At 37.7% G+C, this 21,620-nt stretch overlaps 2 protein-coding genes across 2 annotated transcripts; one reads left to right on the forward strand and one right to left on the reverse strand.

Moving 5' to 3' along the window:
* The first annotated feature begins 1,753 nt into the window (after positions 1-1,753).
* LOC136246060 (Rieske domain-containing protein-like) lies at positions 1,754-20,570 on the forward strand. The gene is made up of 5 exons (XM_066037510.1): positions 1,754-2,081; positions 2,448-2,735; positions 12,942-17,485; positions 17,608-17,642; positions 20,156-20,570. Exons 3-5 carry the CDS (start codon positions 17,329-17,331, stop codon positions 20,504-20,506), a joined length of 543 nt encoding a protein of 180 aa, XP_065893582.1. The 5' UTR covers positions 1,754-2,081; positions 2,448-2,735; positions 12,942-17,328; the 3' UTR covers positions 20,507-20,570.
* LOC136246062 (uncharacterized) lies at positions 10,711-17,330 on the reverse strand. Its single transcript, XM_066037511.1, has 3 exons — positions 17,106-17,330; positions 11,530-11,662; positions 10,711-11,279 (listed from the first exon to the last, which is right to left on the reverse strand). The coding sequence occupies exons 1-3, from the start codon at positions 17,122-17,124 to the stop codon at positions 11,108-11,110; spliced, it is 324 nt and encodes a 107-aa protein (XP_065893583.1). The 5' UTR covers positions 17,125-17,330; the 3' UTR covers positions 10,711-11,107.
* Positions 20,571-21,620: the final 1,050 nt, after the last annotated feature.

Below are 21,620 nucleotides of genomic sequence, written 5' to 3' on the forward strand. Positions count from 1 at the left end.
TGAGTAGCAAAGAAGACTGCCATAAGAATATCAGGATAAAGTAATGTTATTTAGTGCCATGTTAGTTTTGTCTATCTAGCTGGCAAGACAACTAGAAAATCAGCCAATTCAGTACTATACTCAGTCTAATTGTATATGACTGAAACAGTTCTTTGTCTGCCATATAGGCTAGTCCTAATGCATGCATGCCAACTGGTACCCTCAGAAGTTACTATACTTTGCTGTTGTTGTGGAGCCTTTAAGGAAAACCTGATGCATGTCGGTAGTTAGATACATGATATGGTGTTGTGGTAAACCACACACAGGAAGATAAGGATTGGATCTACTATGTGTCTTATTAATTCTTACATAGTTCTTAATTGTGTTTATACATATATGTATATGTAGGTACATACATGGCATCGACAACCCTTTGTAATTTAAACCTTTGTGTATGCTGTTGATGACTCTTGCATTATAAATCCTTTGTACATGCAGTTACATCAAAAGTACAGATTTATAATAAAACAGTCAAGCTGTGAACAAGGGTGTGGCCTTAGGGTTATACAGTTGTGGAATCAAAGGTAGCAGCCAAAGAAATAGCTGCATTGATCAATTACATTAAAGACAATATCACTATTTAAATTAGTAAAAGCTTTGCAATCTGTGATATGAATTGCATTAGACTGGCAGATGATGGACGGAAAACTGTTATGTAGTTCTTTCCAAGTAACTGCAGTCTGAACAACAAAAAACGTGTTAAGTAATTGATAACAAAATATGTCTGTTTCATGAACAAGTTTATATGCCTTCTATGTTGGTACCAGCTGATAGCTACCCTCAGAAGTTTGTTCTGCTATGCACTTGTAAATTACAAGACAAACAATGGAAGCATTTTGTATGATACATTTATAGGTAGTTAGATACACAATACAGTGTAGGCATACATTTAAGTCTATGAACTTGTATGAAGACATTTTCATATTGTACATCATTAGCTACACCTTTGCATATAGCGATACAATATGTGCATGTGTGTGTACATGCACGTGTGTGTGTGGAAGGAAGGCAGGTGGCCTGTCTAGTATTTGCTGGAGTTGATTTTGTTTGCGGGTGGTTCTGTTCTGCGAGATAGGTTGCTTGAAGGATCGAGGGGTAGCCAACATCTTGGGACTCTCGTACACTATCTGAGAAATCCAATTAGAAATCCATAAATATTTAGAAATCCTAAGTCCAGAACCACGTACAAAATAGGTTATTCTCGTTTCCGTCCGTTCGTGAGTTCAATTATGGCCGCCGCTCTATACAACGATTCAAATCGACAGTACAAAGTACACTTGTGTCTCTTCTTAAGTTCCTCTGATCCCCTTCAAAGTGTCCCCTACACAAGTATTAGCAAAAACTCGAGGTAAAAACATCACGATAAAATCGAAATTAGAATTATAAACTGAAATATATTTTAAATACAGAAATATTTTCGAAATACTTAAATATGGGGACTCTCGTACACCATGTTGGGTTTTTGCGTGGGCGCTGGCTACCCCCCTTGAAGGATGTTTGAAGTGAAGGTAGAGTTTTAGTGCATGGAGGGATGCACTGATAGTACCAGTACCAAAGAAATGATGATTGCCGAAGGGCTGCTCCCGGATTCTTAGTGTGGTTTCCATAAGGTAGCAGATGCACTGGTATGATATTTGTTGCCAAACAACTAGTCTGGCGTAGCGTAGCGCGCGGGTCGGCTACGCCAGACTACCAAACAACTGATGGAAAAAATCCGGGAGCATGGTGATCACTTGTTTTGTTGTTTGTTGATTTGACAAAGGCCTGCAGTGTTTATTCTTGGGCTGTTAGGGGGAACTTCTCCCTATAAAATTTCATGGGCATGATGGAGTGTTGTCTGACCTGAAGGCCATCAGTATTGAAGATTGCTGGTCCAAATTTTCTCCAGCAAGGAATTATTTATAACTGTTTCTGTGGTCAACAGTTTCACTGTCAAGGAGATCTGATATGACATTGTCACTTTTGTGGAAAACAGCTTGTCGCTGGTCCTTACTTAAGACCCTACTATCACTGAACTCAACTTCAGTGGGTGGCATCAAGAGGTGTGTTTGTGTAGGTGTGCAGTTACATAACAACTCTAACACTGTAAATCCTACCATCTGTATATTATGCAGTTTTACATAACTTGCAATGTATTGTGTACACAATATAACAAGTGACATAAAATAATACTACCTACTCATTATAATATAAGCAGATGAGATTATGAGGTCTGAATTATATCCCTGTATGTATAGTACATGATTCAGGCTAATGTGTAGTTCATGCAGTCCATTTTATAAGACTGTGAGATTGATGAGGCAATAATAACTTATATGAAGCCATACAGCATGTAGCACACCCTCACACAGAATGCTTATTATTTGTTTGTGTTAGTGTATATGTTGCTATGTATGAACTGTTTGCAGCTATAAAAACATCAGCACCACTACCATCATCATCATTCAAGTATAGTGATTATGCAAAATAACACTTGCTTTACTACAACTGTACTGCAATGATGTTTGGATACTGCTTGTCTGTTCTGCTGTTGGTGGTAGCTGTGAACTCTGCATATTGGAAAAGATGATCCTTTGCTGGGAATAGCATAAGAGTATGCAGCAAAGTCATGTGCTCACATCTATGACTACAACTTTGCTAGCCACAACAAGTCTGGACTTTATTGGGTGAAACTGACTACCAATGAGATTGTTCAGGTACACATACTTGCAATATAGTGCATAATCTCTATATGAGAGCCTAGCTCTCCATAGTGGGCACTGTGACTTTATATCGGAACCTCAGAAACTGTATACTTTATAGAGAGATTAAATGTACAGTATCTTTTATATGGAGGCGTATTTTTAAGAGAAATTCCATAATATACATATTTATGCTCATAATATTGGTCATGCTTCATCAGTATCTGTGTGGTCAATTTGTATGTGTGGTCTTTTCTACATAGTTCTATGTCAATGCTACTACAGGTACACTGTGAAATGGGCCTAGAGCCCATTGTATGGAGGAAGATTGCTGATGTTGATGGATACAGTTGCCCTAGTGGACAGGAGGCTACCACCATACCACTTTCAGCAAAACGAGTGTGCAGGGATAATGGTGGGATTGCTGGATGCTATTCGCTCATTTTCATGTCAACGGTTACAATTTTAATGCGGTTTATGACAAAGTGCTTGGCTATCAGAAAGGAACAACTACAGCTTTCAATGCATACTACTCTAAGAAACATGGTATAGATGATCTAATCAAAAACAGCCAAGCTGTAAAAAAAGGTGCTGCCCCCAAAAAGGCCATGGTGAAAAAAGATGTGAAATCCAAGGTGGCGGCCAAGAAATGGCTGTGATGGTAGGTTAATGGTTAAATTTTAATAACGACAATTCAGGTGAATTTTATGCCACTTGGTCTTGGCACCAAATTCACCTGAATTGTCGTTATTAAAATGTAACCATTAACCTACCATCACAGCCATTTCTTGGCCGCCACCTTGGATTTCACATCTTTTTTCACCATGGCTTTTTTGGGGGCCGCACCTTTTTTTACAGCTTGGCTGTTTTTGATTAGATATCACTTCTTTTTGTATTTGTATACTGCAAAGCCGGCCTATGGCTGGCTTTGGGGCTTTTTTAACCCATTTGTTTTTTTCTTTACCACAGGAAGAAGAAAAGAACTTAAAGAAGATTTGTAATACTTCAATTATTTTTGATTTTATTAGTAATTATACAAATTATATACATATATTTATTACATGCCCATTATTCCCCACAGGATATTGTTTTGCAGCTGATCTCTCTACTGGGTGACTTGAAATGTAGCTGAACTATATACAGGATGGTTTCTTTGTAGCTGAACTCTCTATAAGGTGACTTCGTCTAGCTGAACTCTCTACAGGGTGATTGTTTTGTAGCTGAACTCTCTACAGGGTGATTTGTTTGCAGCTGAACTCTCTACATGATGGTTTCTTTGTAGCTGAACTCTCTACAAGGTGACTTCGTCCAGCTGATCTCTCTACAAGGTGACTTCGTCCAGCTGATCTCTCTACGGGGTGATTTGTTTCTAGCTGAACTCTCTACAGGTGATTTGTTTGCAGCTAAACTCTCTACATGGTGGTTTCTTTGTAGCTGAACTCCCTACATTATGGTTTCTTTGTAGCTGAACTCTCTACAAGGTAACTTCTTCTCTACAGGGTGATTTGTTGTAGTTGAATTCTCTACAAGGTGGTTTGTTTGAGGCTGAACTCTCTACATGGCGGTTTCTTTGTAGCTGAACTCTCTACAGAGTGATTTGTTTGCAGCTGAACTCTTTATGTGGTGGTTTCTTTGTAGCTGAACTCTCTACAAGGTGACTTCTTCTAGCTGATCCCTCTACAGGTGGATTTATTTGTAGCTGAACTCTCTACAAGTGATTTATTTGCAGCTGAACTCTTTATGTGGTGGTTTCTTTGTAGCTGAACTCTCTACAAGGTGACTTCTTCTAGCTGATCCCTCTACAGGGGGATTTATTTGTAGCTGAACTCTCTACAGGTGATTTATTTGCAGCTGAACTCTTTATGTGGTGGTTTCTTTGTAGCTGAACTCTCTACAAGGTGACCTCTTCTAGCTGATCTCTCTACAGGGTGATTTGTTTCTAGCTGAACTCTCTACAGGTGATTTTTTGCAGCTAAACACTCTACATGGTGGTTTCTTTGTAGCTGAACTCTGTACATGATGGTTTCTTTGTAGCTGAACCCTTTACAAGGTGACTTCTTCTAGCTGATCTTTCTACAGGTTGATTTGTTTGTAGCCGATCTCTCTACAGGGTAATTTGTTTGTAGCTGAACTCTGTACAAGGTGCTTTTTTGTAGGTCATCTCACTGCAGGTTGATTTGTTTGTAGCTCAACTCACTAAAGGGTGATTTGCTTGTAGCTGAACTGCTTACATTGTGTCTAGTTTCTAGCTGATCTCTCTACAGGGTGATTTGTTTGTAGCTAATCTCTCTACAAGTTGATTTGAGTGTAGCTGATCTCTCTGCAGGTTGATTAATTTGTAGCCGATCTCTCTACAGGGTAATTTGTTTGTAGCTGAACTGTCTATAAGGTGATTTGTTTGTAGCTGATCTCTCTGCAGGTTGATTTGTTTTAGCTGAACTATCTACAGGCTGATTTACTTGTAGCTGAACTCCTTACATTGTGTCTAGTTTCTAGCTGATCTCTCTACTGGTTGATTTGTTTGCAGCTGAACTCTCTACATGGTGGTTTCTTTGTTGCTGAACTCTCTACAGGGTGTTTTGCGTGTAACTGAACTCTCTGCAGGGTGATTTGTTTCTAGCTTATCTCTCTACAGGTTGATTTGTGTGTAACTGGTCTCTCTACAAGCTGATTTGTTTGTAGCTGATCTCTCTGCAGGTTGATTTGTTTGTAGCTGGCTGATCTCTCTACAAGTTGATTTGTTTGTTGCTGATCATGCTAAAAGTTGATTTGTTTGTAGCTGAACTCTCTGCAAAGTGTTTTGTTTGTAGCTGACCTCTCTTCAGGGTGATTTGTTTCTCTCTACAGGGTGATTTTTTGTAGCTGACCTCTCTTCAGGGTGATTTGTTTCTAGCTGATTGCTCTACGGGTTGATTTGTTTGTAGATGAACTCTCTACAGGATAATTTGCTTGTAGCTGAACTCCTTACATTGTGTCTAGTTTGTAGCTGATCTCTCTACAGGGTGATTTGTTTGTAGCTGATCTTTATACAAGTTGATTTGTGTGTAGCTAGCTGAACTCTCTACAGGGTGATTGCTTGTAGCTGAACTCCTTACATTGTGTCTAGTTTCTAGTTGATGTCTCTACAGGGTGATTTTTTGTAGCTGAACTCTCTACAGGGTGATTTGTTTCTAGCTTATCTCTCTACAGGTAGATTTGTGTTGATTTGTTCATTGCTGATCGCTCTAAAGGTTGATTTGTTGTAGCTGAACACTCTGCAAAGTGTTTTATTTGTAGCTGATCTCTCTACAGGGTAATTTGTTTGTAGCTGAACTCTCTCCACAGTGACTTGTGTGTAGCTGAATTCTGTGTAGCTGAATTCTCTAGAGAGTGACTTAATTGTAGCTGAATTCTCTACAGGGTGCATGACTTGTTTATAGCTTAACTTTCTTCAGTGTGACTTGTAATGTTCTGAATCTCTATAGTGATATATTTGCTTAACTCTCCACATGGTGACTTGCTTCTTGCTGAACTGTCTATAAGATTAACTGTTTGCAGCTGAACTCCCTACAGAATAACTTGTGATGTAATAAAATTCTATAATGGAGTAAATAAATTAGTCGAATGCTCTATTAGGGTGACTGTTCTATTAGAGTATCTCGCATTTGCTACACGGAGTTGGCTTTAGAATCATAACTCAGTGGTTTGTAATCCGATTCTTCTGTACTACTGCAAGGACTTTCTATGAAGATTATTCCAGCTATACACCGATTTTCAGTTCATTGCTCTAAGCGGTTTGCCTAGTAGGCGTGAAAACTAATACTTTTTTTATTCATAAAAATCGATCGCGTAATTGTGACACAGGTTGGGTTTTGTGTCATATCTCCATGGTCTTTATCTCAATTCCTTTCAAACCACCAAAAGGCACTCCTACGATGGTTACTCCATCTACATAGCAATTTTCAACTCATTCCATGAAGCGGTTTACCCTGTAGGCGTGACAACATATCGATCTTGTTTTACGCGAATAATCGGTCATAACTCCTGAACCATTCATCAGATTTGTACCACATTTGATGCTAGGATTCGCCTTTGGACTCCCTTTCTGTGTGCTAAATTTCATGGCGATCGGAGTACGCGTTTGCTTGTTATAGCAATTTTTGCAAGTGTGCGAAAAGACGAAGAAGAAGGAAGAAGAAAAAAAACGAAGAAAAAAAACGAAACTTTGGCAGCTCGTATCTCGGAAATGGCTGGAGCGATTTCCTTCACATTTGAAATGTAGACTCTCCTGGCTGGCGGGCAACTGTGTAGCAAATTTGGTTCCAATCGGATAAGTGATCACTGAGATACAAAGGTGTGAAAATGACGTTTTTGTTCTTCCTGTCAATATACTCACGGGTGTGGCGCGCCGGCTTCTTGGGCCACACGACACACTACCGTGTGTCTTAATACATAATTATGTTGATGGAGTGTGTATAACATATGACTATCCTCACCAACACTTCTGGACCTATGCAAGCGGATACTCAGCTGGAACAATGTACAGTTACATATCCTACAATTGCCCTTGTTCCTCCTATGCTGGACAGACCACACCAGCTTTTGTTAGAGGTGATTACTACTGTGAGGCAGGTTGCCCTGCTGCCCCATCAGCTACTACATACAATATTATAGCGATAACATGTTATGGGATGGGAAAGATTGTCCTGTTGGGAATAGCTGCTGTACGTGCTCAACCAGAAATGCCATACTTTTATAGGCGTCTTCCTATTGCAACTAATGGAACTGTTGAGACTATTGAAATCAGAATTTGCCAGGGCACCTCTTTTTCTACTGCAGCTACTCTTGTCAGTGAAATCATAGATTATAGATGGTGAAATGCAGACCTTCATTGGCATTGATCTATAAATAAACATAAAATGCTGCTGCTGGCTATGGACATTTCAGAACTATCATGGACAATTCTTTGTGCAAACATTTATATTCAGACATTTTCAATAGGTGTGTAGTATGCATACATTTGTTAACTTTGTTGCTGCAATAAAACATATATTTAGCTACCATGACCACTTTTGAAGTGAAGCAGATTGCACACAACTCTTAAAGCTATATGGAAACTTACCACAAGAATGATTATCTTGATGATGCTGAATTGCTGAATGTCAGACTCAGGCTCAGTTGTATTAACGCTTCTTTCTTTACCGTACTTTATATTAGCTCTTCTAGTTCCCAATTACTTTTTACTTTAATGGACATGCCCTTTTGTACAGCCAAGCTAGCCATGTTTGTGAGTATCAAGATAGCACTAAAGTATATGGTATATATAGCTAATAGCTCAGAAAGTACTGGTAATTACTTGTGTTCAATACAGACGTTTATTCCACTTACTGAATTTGCTGGGATAGGCCACTCCAATTGGTAATTGTGGTCTATGAATACTATCCCACTAGGGACCTGTGAGAAGGCTTAAAGCTTGTGTTTCTGGTAAACCTCCCACATCTTCTCTGAGAATTTGAAATTTAAGAAATGTATTACAAAAATTCTGCATTGGCAATTTTAAGAGCCAGATTTCGGAACAATATCAGCAAATATAATATTAAATTTAACTAAAATGTCATGATTAACTTTATAATAGAGAAAATCTTAGTGTGGTGCATGGTGTAACCAATACGCTTTAATAGAACAGTCAGTAATCCATAAAATACTTTAAATAAGCAAACACTTTTGGTTGAATCCTGCCCTATTGCATTTAAAACATTTACAAACAAAATTACTAGTTGGAGTACGTTGGCACAAATGAAGTTCATAAAGATAATAAATTATTATGTAATTTGTTCTATTAGAGCATGCACCACATAACATGCTAGAACTGTTTGGACAGTCGACCTTGCCGGTTGCAATTTATCCAGAGGGTTTGTATCCTATAGTATAGGAGGTAGGTGCTCCATAAGAGTATGTCAGCAAAATTATGTAAATGTAAACCAGAACTCTAGATCTCAGCCATGCAATGTGTAATGTATTCAAATACAGGGCAGATCATCCAGGAGCTGGCAAGAGTAGGGGCGCAAACAAATTCAGATCCACACTATTAAAATGGGGTAGCCATTCTGAGCAGCTACAATGGAACTCCATCTAAGACGGACACCAGTGGGAATATATTTTGTCCTTCATAAAGAGGTGTCCTTTATTCAGGGGTTCATAAGCACTGGCACTATTGATTTGGGACCTAGACATGTGTCCCTTGTATAGAGGTTGTCCTTGATCCAGGGGTGTCCTTTAAGAGGAATTCCACTGTAGTATATACGTAGCTAGCTACAGTCTGTTATAGTTGATACCATACACATAACAGCAAATAATCACCTCTCATTAGTTTTCACCATTGAATTTTCTCATTTTACCATTCAGGCCATTGCAGAAGGTTGTGAAGTCTTAAATATTGTTAGACACTATACCGTATAGCCTAAATATTTCAAGGGGGAATATTTTTGCTGATTTCACGGTTTTGGCAGTTACCAGTGAAAATTTTATCCTTGAAATCTAATACATTTTGGGAGTGTTTGCAAATCCACGAAAAATTTGTTTTTAGCAACATTGCTCAACCTCGAAAAATTTGCTCTTCAAAATATTTAGGCATATATATTAGGGCTGGAATGAATACATGATCTTCTTAAGCTTCTTTTAAATAATTATGTTACCGAAGCTTCAAAACTTTGTTACACATGTCATGTCAACAAATTAACACAATTGATGGTTATTAGGGTGTACACTGTAGTACAAATTAAACTCCCACACTTTGTTATAGTTCCAGTATAACATTGTTTAAACTATAACTACACCAAAAAATACATAAATGGCAGCTTCCACAAGGAATGACAATACTTGCACAACTTGTTAGTATCCATGGTAACAAATTTTGGTGGGGTAAAGCAGATAGGTCAGATTAAGGCAATTGCTATAGTATTGCAGTAAAACAAAGTTATTAAAAATGTGTGGATGTTTGATTCAAGTGGTTCAAAATTTGTTTCACAGGTAGCAAAGAAGATTGCCAGGAAAAATTTGTAATGCTGTTTACTGCTGTGTTATTTGTCTCGCATGGCCAGACCACTTTTTTCTCTGGGTAGGGAGAAAAGAGGGTCTGGTTTGGTTCAAATCCCACAATCGTCTTCACATGTCAAGTGGTTACATCAGAAATATGCAATATTTTTGGCTCCATGTGCTTCAACTCTATACTGTAATAAAACTACTTTAGTGCAACAATTCCACTTACTTGTGAATCAATGCAAGACTTATACCTGATTCAATCATTGGTAGATGCCAAAGCTGCTTTAGGCATTTCGGATCAATCTGAAAGCTTGTTTGGGGTTAGTTTCACCTAACCAATACTGCCTCATGGAAAATTGAGGCTGGTTTTTGGATGATGTTATTTTGTGGGCCACACCTACTCCTTTGTGGTCCCTACTATGCAGTTACTATTGTACTGTAGCTATAATGACCTTCCATTGAATATTGTACATACATTGTAAAACCACAACATACTCTCGGACAAAGGAACCACTTAACTACCACTTCTTTGTAACTCATAACTAATTCTCTGCTGGCACGCCCAGTGCATGCACAAGTAAGCATACAACACCAGCTTGTTTATACTAAATGCAAATAAATGTAATTAGTAAATAATTAAATGTAAATAAATGTACATTAAATCTTGCTAATCAGGGCAGCCAAAAAATGGACTAACTGTCACAGGTTTCCAATGTAGGAAAGGCCTGTCAGCAGAGAGGATTATAACTAGTCTTCGTTAATCTGACATTATGTCAGATCAAAGTCAAAGTTGATCTGACATGATCTGACATTGTATGGCAGTGCTTAGCAGCATGCATAAGCATGCCAATTGCGACATACACCGTGAAAAAAAAGGATTTTCAAAGCTTGGATGTGAGTATTTTGATACCCAAAACTCCTTCAGCAGCCATGCACTGTTACATTGTTAAACCACATACATATAAATCTGTAATAATAACATTATGATGATGATTTGATATGAAATTATCCAATGTGATGTTTTGTGACATGTATCTATATCAGTTATGGTTTTAACTGCAGGACATTTAAAACCCCTTTAGAAACCACTGAAGCAGTGTGTGAGCATGTGGTAGAATGGTGCAGATTGCACTTCACTAAAGGTGCAGGTTCAATTCCCTGAGTCTGACACCTTTTTTTCCCGCCTTTTTGAGCCTTTAGGTACACCTTTTTAAAAGCTGTTCGACTGCTCTATTAGAGTAGCTGACTGTTCTATTAGAGTATATCGATCTTTTTTAGCGGAAATCGGTCGGTCATCCTTGACCGGTTCAGTAGGTAATTGGGTGGTCTTCGAGCTAATTGGTCGGTAAATGTCTGATGGCCAACCGTTATAATCCACTCTGCCTGTCAGCGTCTTCTGAGCAAGACCTCACTAGGAAATGGTACAAGCCCAATGAATATCCTGCTGCCCCCACTGCCTCGCTCCAGCCAACACACTCCAATCTTATGAAATTAGTAAAAGTTTGTTTCACATCAGCACTGAGGCTGTGGTAGAATCCCCTAAAATAATGATAGTTTTATGTAAATATACAGGTAGATGTAAGTGCTAGCTATAGACTCTAGACTCTATGGTGCTAATAGATAGCTAATACATGACACATGGATTGGAAATAATGTTTAAACCAAAACAAAGTCAAAACCTGTATAAAAGATGACATCACCATTACAGATCCCTATTTGTACTATATTACCTATACTGTAACAAGAGTGGCCTGTGTACATTTCCAATCCATGTTTCTATGGTATCAACCTGTCTCTCTTTTCCTCCCCATCTGGAGCAATCCGGAAGGCACGGTGTTTGTGTTTGGCTGATACCTTGCTGGTGAATATATTGTCCAGCCATTTGTGCACCTTCTTCCTGTCTGTAGCAGGTGGTGCTGGTGCTACAGTATACAAATCAATTAATGACACACATTTTCCTATACACTTGTATCTAGAACAGAGTTTTAGTTTTTGTTATAGTAGCGATGCATTTTTTACAATTATAGTTACTGTTTCTTAGTTTTAGTATAAAATTTCAAACCTAAAATACAATAATTATCAGGGGTGGCGGAGAAGGGGGGCTTAGCCCCCCTAAAATTATCTATAGTTGTCATTGAGAGCCTAGTTCAATAGCATGAATAATTCGAGATACTCTAATAGAGCAAGAATTGTTAGCAGCATTTCATGCTCGCGATGCTCAGGATAGCCGTACTCGCGAATGGCCTAGCAAGAAACGCGTACGAAGCGGTCTTAACCCATGATGGAACAATTGTAGTTCGGTGAGAAACAGGAGTTAATTTGGTTGCTAGTGACGTTGTTAGGCACGCGTTCAATTGATACCATGTTCAACTAATGACATCATTAATTATACAAAGAAAAACGGGCGAACTCAGAAGTGCTACGTCATAACTTCACGATATGCCCTTATTTTACAGGGGTATATGAGAGTAGGATACTCTCCTCAGTATATATATTATCAACTCTTGGTGACACGCAATAGAAACGCCATATAGCCTGGACAATCACATTAGGGATTTTCAACCTACTGATTTTTCACATATAATTTTGCTAGTTAAATTACACACCTTCAATAATAGTTTCACGAAATGCTGATCACACAAATAGTAGCCAGTGCTTCATACTTCGTAATGCACTTTACCAGATTAACATTCACATGGGGATTTATTGAAATACGTCAAATCAAAGTTTGAGAAATAAAATTCCCAATAGGGAGCCCATATAAATAATTGCGTATGTAATTCTTATTGAGAGTTTACGGCACCGAGTTATGCTTTTGTTTGAACGTGTTTCTGCCTATTGTGAAAGAGATAGTGCTCTGTCTATCCTTCTTATGCAAATCAGGTATGCTGAATTTGATTTTTTGGTCTGTTTTGTGTTTCGATGTACACCCATCATGTTTTTGTGCTGAAAATTGTGATAAATATGTCTCCCTTCTTTACCACGGATACCTGTGCTTTGTTACATTGCAATATGGACTGAGAAGACCATATTCTTTAGCCGCAAGCTGTTATTTGCTTTCACTAAGGTGGTATTTAGGTGCAGAAATGAGAATATATATGACCTGTGTAATTAGAATGAAAGCTAGCACAAATGTATTATAATAAGTTCGTACATGGTTACTAACACTTGCAATACATTCCATTCTTTTTTTTTTTGCAGAAAATGGTGTCCAAAGGAGTGTCCACACTATGAGAACACAAATACATCTATTGAAGGATTGATGGAGAGTGATATAACTAAGCTAATTCATGACAGTTTTACTAAAGGAATTTTGTGGGAGTTAAGTCAGTACAGGAAATGTAATAATGTGCATTGGGAAGACTTTTATGACTAGATGCCAGCATAGATAATAGACACCCCATACTGGATTGGAAACTTCTAAGCGCCACCTAATCTATCCGCGCTTCGCGCCCCTTATACTGTACAAAGTACCGGGAGTATATTTTATAAGAACATGTTTTGCTTACTGGTGAGTAGTAAACCTACCGCTATGGAATATAAGGTTTGGCCTATTCATAGTGGGTGTACTGACGTGTATTAGCTAGAAGTTTGAGAAGCGCGAAAGGTGATACTTGACTAAACTGGAGCGAATATATCATGAAACACATACCAGTACACGTAGCATTAGTTAATAATAAGCATCAGCCTTACACTAAACTTGTTCACCCCGCCATTTTCACAAACATGTTCAAACACTTTTTATACGGAAAGCGCCTATACCAGTAGTAGGCCAATCGCCACCCAAGAAACAATCTACTAAACTTACTAGTTAAAGCAGCCAAGCTGTATCCAGACAGTAAAACAGAATCTTTGAATGAAAAAGAGTGTTTGAAAACTTCAGGCTCGAAACGCGGATAGAACAGTAGTTTTGTATGGGCACTATATGTGTGCTTCCAATCCAGGTAGGGGTGTCTATTATCTATGATGCCAGTATTGACTGAAGTGAAAGTTCCCAAATTGGTAATGTTAAAAGTTAATTTATGGAGGTTAGAGAAATCATGCTCTAGTTTAAAAAGAAATAAGCAACATGACTGATTGGAGTTATTACTGAATGAGCCAGCTTTGGCTTGTAGCAAAGAAGATAATAGTGATGTTTCTTCTACGTCTGAATCATTAAAACTGGTAAAGACATCTTCACTAGTGAACTAGAAAGCTTGAAACAAGTGAATGTGGATTAGCTTGTGAGCTTCAGGAGTCAGAGGCTGCTTACATGAAGAAAGGTTGAAAACAGATGATTTGACTGCTAAGCTAAGCAAACTGAATATTCGAAACATAAACAAGAAACCGAAGAGAAGAGATGATAAATTATTAGGCAGCCAAGATGTCATAGATAACTTGACTAAGCAAGTTGAAGTTAAGTCTAAAGCAGTGGCAAAGCTTGAGAAAAAGCTTGAAACAGCACAACATGTGAAAAAATGTTATCGTGGCAAGGCCTTTCAACGCTTTAAAAGTTCCAGTGAATCTGATATTACTACTGGTGATTCTACATCTAGGCTTTCTATACTTGAAGAAAAGTATCAACAGAAATTTAATTGTCTTGAAAGTGAAATAGTTCGGCTTCATAGTGACCTGGAAGTGCTGCGACCTGGAAATACTGCAAGAGGATTATGAAGAAATGCAAGTGAGAAAAAAATTGAAACACATGTACATGGTCAGCTTTACAATGATAGTATTCACCAATGTCGTCTTGAACTTCTCAGTGTGAATGTGGGTATTCACCCAGTAAGCCCAATTATAAGATGTGTTTTAAAGAACCTGACTGGCAAGGAGCTTGATACATTATCCTCAGCACTTACATTGGTCAGACTGTTAACTGAACTAAAATTTTTGTCTTATCAGAAATTAGCAGATGAATTACAACACTGCAATGATATGACCTTGCATTCAGATGGTACATCCAAATTTTGACAGCACTATGGATCTTTCTAGATCTGTACTGAAACTAGTGCATATTCACTGGGGTTGTCACAGATGTTGACAGGGACTGCCCAGCAAACGTTAGATTTATTTAAGGACATTTTAAGTGATTTTGAGGAAACTGTTGGATCACATGCAAAATGTAAGCTGCTCTCAAGTATAAGAAATACAATGTCTGATAGGCACATTGTGCAGAAAAACTTCCAATAGCCTTCTTGAAGAGTATCGTTCCAAAATACTTCCTGAAATAACATCATCATGGCAGGATATTACTTCTGAAGAACAACAAAGCATGTCTTCTTTAATTAACTTTTTTTGTGGGTTACATTTACTTGTTGGAATGGCTGATGCTGCAGCTTCCACTTTATTACAGTGGGAAGCAACTCACTTTTCTGCAGATCCCACTAGTAGTAGTGTTTCAGTGCGCAAATCAGAGTCAGGGATTGTTAGACTTGTGTGTACCGCTTGCAAGGCACTCAGCAAACATGGCAGCGAGCAGAATGGAGTCTATCAGTTGTTTACCACATACTTGTCGTCTAATAACTTACCTAAAAACCCACTTGTAACATTCAGAGGTAACCGCTTCAATATTTTGTTTTATGATACAGGAGCTGTGTATCACATTCAGCACTAATTGAGAAGTTTTTTACTGAGGTGTGGCAAACACCTAACCAGCTGCTAAGAGCAGTATTGGCTGATGTCAGGGTACCAGAATACAAAGCTGGATGCAAAGCACTTGGAATTGTTAATAAAATCATTACTGGTCCATTGTGGCACATCCTGGAGTCTCAGGATATATCGATTTTAAAAATGAATGAAAAATTTTGTCATTTGAAATCTTGTTTAGAGAGCTGGTCACATGGTGCTACAGGTGTGATATTTGGTGAAGCAGTACTGTACAGTGATTTCTTACCAACAAAAGATCAGATTTATGAGTCATTGTTTACTCCTAGTGTGTACCATGCCACTGCACAGGAACTGTTCGAGGTAATGTATGGTGCATTTTCATCTTTAATATCTCGTCTTGTGGAAGACCATTTACCAGATGGCAAAGTATGATAATCCATCTGCTGAACTAGTAGCCGAGACAAAGTCTGTTCCAACCACTGATGTGATCAGTGAAAGAGATTTAGCACAATTAGAATGAAAAACCAAATGCAAGCACTTTATCATTAGAGGCAATGTTCATGTTCTCCAATAATAAAACAGCTTCTTGGTTGAATGCCAAAACATTAAAAGAAAGAGAAGAACTTATGAAGAAAGCTCATTGTGTAACGCCTGAGTTTAAGCGCCTTTACAAAGTTAGGCGACAAAGACTTTTGGAAGCATGTGCTACCCTTTTACTAGCCAAAAGATTGTAAGCAAGCAAAGAAACAGAGAGAAAAGGAAGATTTGGTACAGGATATTGTAAGGTATGGCTTATGGCAGTCAAAGCATCAAGTTTTGGAACAATTATCAAAAATGAAAACTAAAAAGGTGGCTTTGAAATTACAACTTGGTTTTCGCAAGAAAGTTTTAAAGCAGAAACATGTGGACAAGAGTGTCTTTTTCATTACAAAGAATAAGCAGCAGTTGCCTGTAGAAATAATTACTGATAACCTTTGTCAATTGTTGGATTCCACTGTACCTTCATTCCCTTGCTTCCCACTTGCTGTTAATTGTGAATCACTGATTGGGAAACAAACTTTTCACAAACGGAAGAATGTGGATGATAATGAAACATGGTGTAAAGGTCAAGTACTTGGTTTAGTTCCAGGAACAAGTGACTAGTTTAATGTATAGTATGACTGAGAGGATGAAATCTTGTCTTTAAATTTAATAGAAGACATTGATAAAGGGGACTTAGAGATCATGAACTGAGATTTTTGTGAATGTCTGAGTGACACCATTTAATAAATGTGAACCATTAGTTTAATATGTAATGAATGGCTGTTTAACATAAACGATAAGGTAAACAAGGATCAGGATTTTAAACAGCATCTAATTATGGTCATTTTATGCAGTTTGCACCTTATTTCAAACAGGATTTACGAGCAAATAGTGGAAGACATAGTACGGTGCCGTTGATACAATGTAAAGAAGAGCCAAAATGCTGTATGCTATTTTCCCTGATATAGCACGTTGCTTTACTCATGACTCTGGCTAGAAGTGAGCTATTAACATGCGGTTTTCACCAAATGAATTGTCATGAAATAAATAGTAACTCTGGTTAAAATTTAAGAATTTGAAATATTTAATTTTGGTTGAAAATCCCTAATCACATACACATGATACACTGTAACACATACTGCAATCACGGATACAGTTAGACTCTAATTTATAATTCCAGACAAACATATCTACGATCAGAATACCATTTTAAAAACCGTCCCTTAACATCTATACAATTAAAATATCTTTACTTACGCAGCAGTAGTGACTTCATTGCTTCTTACGGAACAGCGGAAGAACACCACGTCGCCAAACGCTATCACAAATCCGATGGACAAAACAATATCCAGCTATCCTATGGTGTAAGCAGCCTCTACACCCTCCTCCGTACTATCATCAGACATGACTAATTACCACAAGCCGCTACTTGTATTTTTCATAAGGTCACATATGAATTGTGTGTGGCGGCTATCAAAAAATGGCTAGCAGAAGCAATATCGATGATGGGTTTGTGCGCGTTGCTAGTTTTAGCGACTTGTCTGCCCAGAAGAAGATTTGTGTGAAGGTGGAGGATAGAAACGTAGCCGTTTTCCACGTCAATGACTCTGTGTATGCGTTAGATCTTTTCTGCTATCGTAAGAATGTAATTTGTCATAGTAATTTTAGTATTTTAAGGCTGTGAAACTCAGAAACACACAGTAATAATTGTACTAAAGTAGCTTGTTGTGTCTATGTCATGTGTTTTGTTGTACTGTAGATGCTGGTGGCCCATTGGTGAGCGGTGACATTGAGGTGAGTGACCATCGTTAAGGCCACTCCAAATAAATTCTCTGTTTTCCGTCCTGGACTCTGGCATATTTGCATGCGGGCGGTCGGTCCATTTCCATTATTTCATTAAGATTGGCTAGCTTTTAAAGCCATTATTTGCCTGGCACAGCCAAAAAGGCTGCATAAAACTTGTTCCTTTCTTTGTAAGTTGCAAAAAATAACACAAACGTGAAGTTGTGCTTACTTGATAGCACTGCTGACACGTAAGCTGACACTGTTTCAAGATAGCTTTTACTGAGCCTATCAGTATGCAAGAATAACCGGAAAATAATGGAAGAATATGGAATAATGGAATATTCAGAGCTGGCAGTAACCAGATGCGGGCGGTGGACGGGAAACAGAGAATTTATTTGGAGTGGCCTAATAGAAATGTGTAAATTTTGACATAAAGTGACTCGCATTAATCAGTGCATAGTGAGTCATGTAAATATTTTATAGAACACTAGGAAACTATGGGATATGTAAATCATGAGATATTTTAATAACATCTCAAAAACCACCAGTGCTAATGCACCTATCAATGTGTTGCCCCACCACCCCCCCTCGGGCGTAAGTGGGGCTTTACAGGGGGAATTGACATGAAACTGCTGCCCCACTATGGGGCATTTGACGATCGTTCATTAAGTGCCCAAGTATTTTTTCGTTGTAACTTTCTATGCTATGTCAAATCCCGAGTAAATCCTCGTATTGCAACTGGGGCCAACAGTGGGGATTTGACACGATAGGCTTGCTATGGGGCATTTGACATTCGGCTGTGTCAAATCCCCACTATAGCCCCATGTATGCCCGAGGGGAGGGGGGGGGGGGGGTGGTGGGGAAATATGTGACCGGATTTGCGAAAAGGGGCCTTCCACACACATCCAATTCTATAAACTTGGAGGACCATAATTTAGTGTTTAAGAAAGATGCATGTCTGAAATTTTCTCCATCCATTAACCTATATTGGTGCTCACCTATAACCAAATTTCAAGTCAATAACTGTTTCCAATTTCAAGTTATTAATAGACAAAGTTCGTAATTTGGATGTGTGTGGAAGACCCCTTTTCGCAAATCCAGTCACATATATTGATAGGTGCATAATGATTGATGAATATATTATTAGCACTACATATTCATGATTGTGACTGTAGCTGCATGTTTAGTTGTGGCTTATAATTTTGCATTTGGCGTAAAACTTCTTGGCAATAAAAGTACACTTACTGTCATTTCTTAAAAAAATATAGTGATATACAAGTCTTCATTTACAATACTACAGTAACAAACACCCATCTCCATCACTGTTTCCATTACTATAAACGTAATTCATACGTCCAGAATCTCAAAGCGATCTAATGTTTTGTGATATTTCTATTAAACTTTCATGGCTGGTATCCTGTAAATATATGTGTTCTCGGATTCTTCTAAAGACCTCTATAGGTCACATGTACAAGCTTTTTAATGCTGAGAAAGGTTGGCAATCATAGCACGCTGCCCAAAATTCTGCCAACATATAGGTAGTGCTATACTGGTTAACACCCTAGCATATTATCCTCTATCAGAATATACACCTATGAAAATACAGTACATGAAAAATCAGACGTACATACAATTGACCCGCCAATTGGAAACCCATCTAGTTTGCATACAGGTATAAGTTTTTGCATTATTCTTGACAATCACTATTACTGTCGGCATGAAATCCGTGACTATAGTACCATCCATTGCCATTACTACAAGCCTAATTTCTTCAAAATGACAGGGTTTTTCCTAACACCATTCCAAAAAAAAACTAGATTCACTGTTTTGCACAGAGATTGCTGTATAGTGGGAGGGATAAAAACTTGCAAAATGGTGTGAAATCTGATTTTCGCATTTTTTAATTCACGAAAGTCTAGATAACAGATTTGGTAAGGAACCCAAAACATTAATTTTCATGATTATATTTTCACAAAGCTATCATTACTCATAAAAGTTTCATCCTCGAAAATCTCCGGCTATACGGTATTCAGCTGACATGAAATAGTTTCAGCTGTGATAGTATTATGGGTACACATGGGCCTGTCCTACCACAGGGTGAATGTGATAGTATATGAAGTTATTAAGTTAGATTGCTATAAAATTATAGCAATCTGAATCTTCTTTCACTGTTTACTAATTTGACAAAAGTGTGTGTAAACTTACTTTTGTAGCATGTGTAATATTGAGTATGATAAAGGATAATTTCATTAGCACTTCTTTGCATGTACGTGGGCTTTGAGCTGATATTTTATTGCCTATTCATGGAAAGTAAGAATATCGTTTTTCTCTCTAGGCAAAAGCCACTAAAATACCAAATAGTGGGTTTTCATGCAGTGAGTCAGAACTTCTCCTTGACTTTTTCCCTACCCAGATTATTTATGGCTTTGAATTAGTGTGGGTATGTGTAGGATGCACCCAATAAATATAATTGAGAATTCTTGTACATAGTTTGGTGTTAAACTGTTATGTATATCTGTCAGGACATTGATGGTCGAATGTGTGTCATCTGTCCATGGCATCGTCACCAGATTACACTAACTGAAGGGGAGAGTTTATATGTTGCCATTGATCCACAAAACCCTCGTCATCGAGAGAGAAAATCAAAGGGAGTGAAACAACGGACACACGAAGTACAAGTTATTGGAAATGATGTCTACCTAAGACTGTCTACCTCAACCAACCAAGAACATATTGAATCAGATAACTACTATACTGACTTGTATAAAACATTCAGAGAAAATTATGTTGTACCAGACTATTCACCCAATTCTCTTGCTGTACCCCTGCACTCCAGACGGACAGGAAAAGATCTTAAGAAATATTATAATTAACTTTTGTATGTTATATTTGTATTTCTCTGTGTTATTACCCACTTAACTAATACGACTAACAAGAGTGCAACAGTAAAAAGGCCATAGCTATACACATAAGGTAAGAAATCATTTTATAGCTGCAACGGAAGTACACAATGTAAAGTTTTGTACAACGAATTGGATGATGCAACACGTCTGGATGATGTAATGAATTTTAAATTGTTTGTTCAAGCCATTTAGCTACCCTGTAGACACAACAACAAATCACATTACTAAAAATTTTACGGAACTCCTTTGTTGTTTAATCAGTACGAAAATGCACTGTAGCTAATGTTATTCCTACTCTCCAAATATGATAAACCAAATAGCACATGCGAGTTACAGCAATTAACAAAGTGTAGAGAAAAGATAACAATATTTCATTTTTAAAAGTTAAAGCACAAATACATCAATAAACAAAGGCTTTGCAATGGATAAATTGCACAGTATAACTTATGTTTCTCTTAAACTCTAGCCTGTGGACATAGGAAACTGTGAGGCGTGTGTGTGTGTGTGTGTGTGTGTGGTGGGGGGTCTAGTGATCAATTGTTATTACCCCTGAAAGTATAAACATGTGTGCATGCTAAGTTGGACTCCATTATCTGAATATTTAGTTTGTTCATAGATACTAGAATACATATTCCAGTATCTATGGTTTGTTCAACCAATCCAATCATTTATGGACAATCCAATAGAACACACAACAGTTGATAAACACTCTAATTCAACAGTAGGAGACTGATAGCATCAGGCTTGGGGTCAAATACACGAGTATTTGCATTTAGGTGTATTTTAAATACTATTTTTGAGTATTTGTATTTTGAAACAAATTTGTATTTGTACTTAAATACTTCATGTAAAACTTAAAATAAGCTTGGAAGAGAATCTGTATGACCTAATCTGTAAAATTTATTTGGTTGGAAGTTCACTTATTGATACCCTGATCTGTAAAAATATATCAAATACTAATTATTTTTCTTTGAATGGGAAGAGATATCTTTTCTTTGAAGTTGAATAGTATACAAGTACAAGCATTCAAACACTAACATAGTTCCATAATGTCATCTAAGAACAAGAAGTCTACTCCAATTGT

This window comes from Dysidea avara, chromosome 15 (genome assembly GCF_963678975.1).
Source record: "Dysidea avara chromosome 15, odDysAvar1.4, whole genome shotgun sequence".
Taxonomy (NCBI): Eukaryota; Metazoa; Porifera; class Demospongiae; order Dictyoceratida; family Dysideidae; genus Dysidea; species Dysidea avara.

What these genes read in the sequence shown, in the direction of transcription:
- LOC136246060 (XM_066037510.1), top strand. Translation starts at nt 17,329, where the DNA reads ATGGCTAGCAGAAGCAATATCGATGATGGGTTTGTGCGCGTTGCTAGT. An exon ending in GTTAGATCTTTTCTGCTATC is followed by an intron (nt 17,486 to 17,607) that starts GTAAGAATGTAA and finishes GTTGTACTGTAG; the next exon opens with ATGCTGGTGGCCCATTGGTG. An exon ending in TGGTGAGCGGTGACATTGAG is followed by an intron (nt 17,643 to 20,155) that starts GTGAGTGACCAT and finishes TATATCTGTCAG; the next exon opens with GACATTGATGGTCGAATGTG.
- LOC136246062 (XM_066037511.1), bottom strand. An exon ending in GGGGAGGAAAAGAGAGACAG is followed by an intron (nt 11,280 to 11,529) that starts GTTGATACCATA and finishes TCATTATTTTAG; the next exon opens with GGGATTCTACCACAGCCTCA.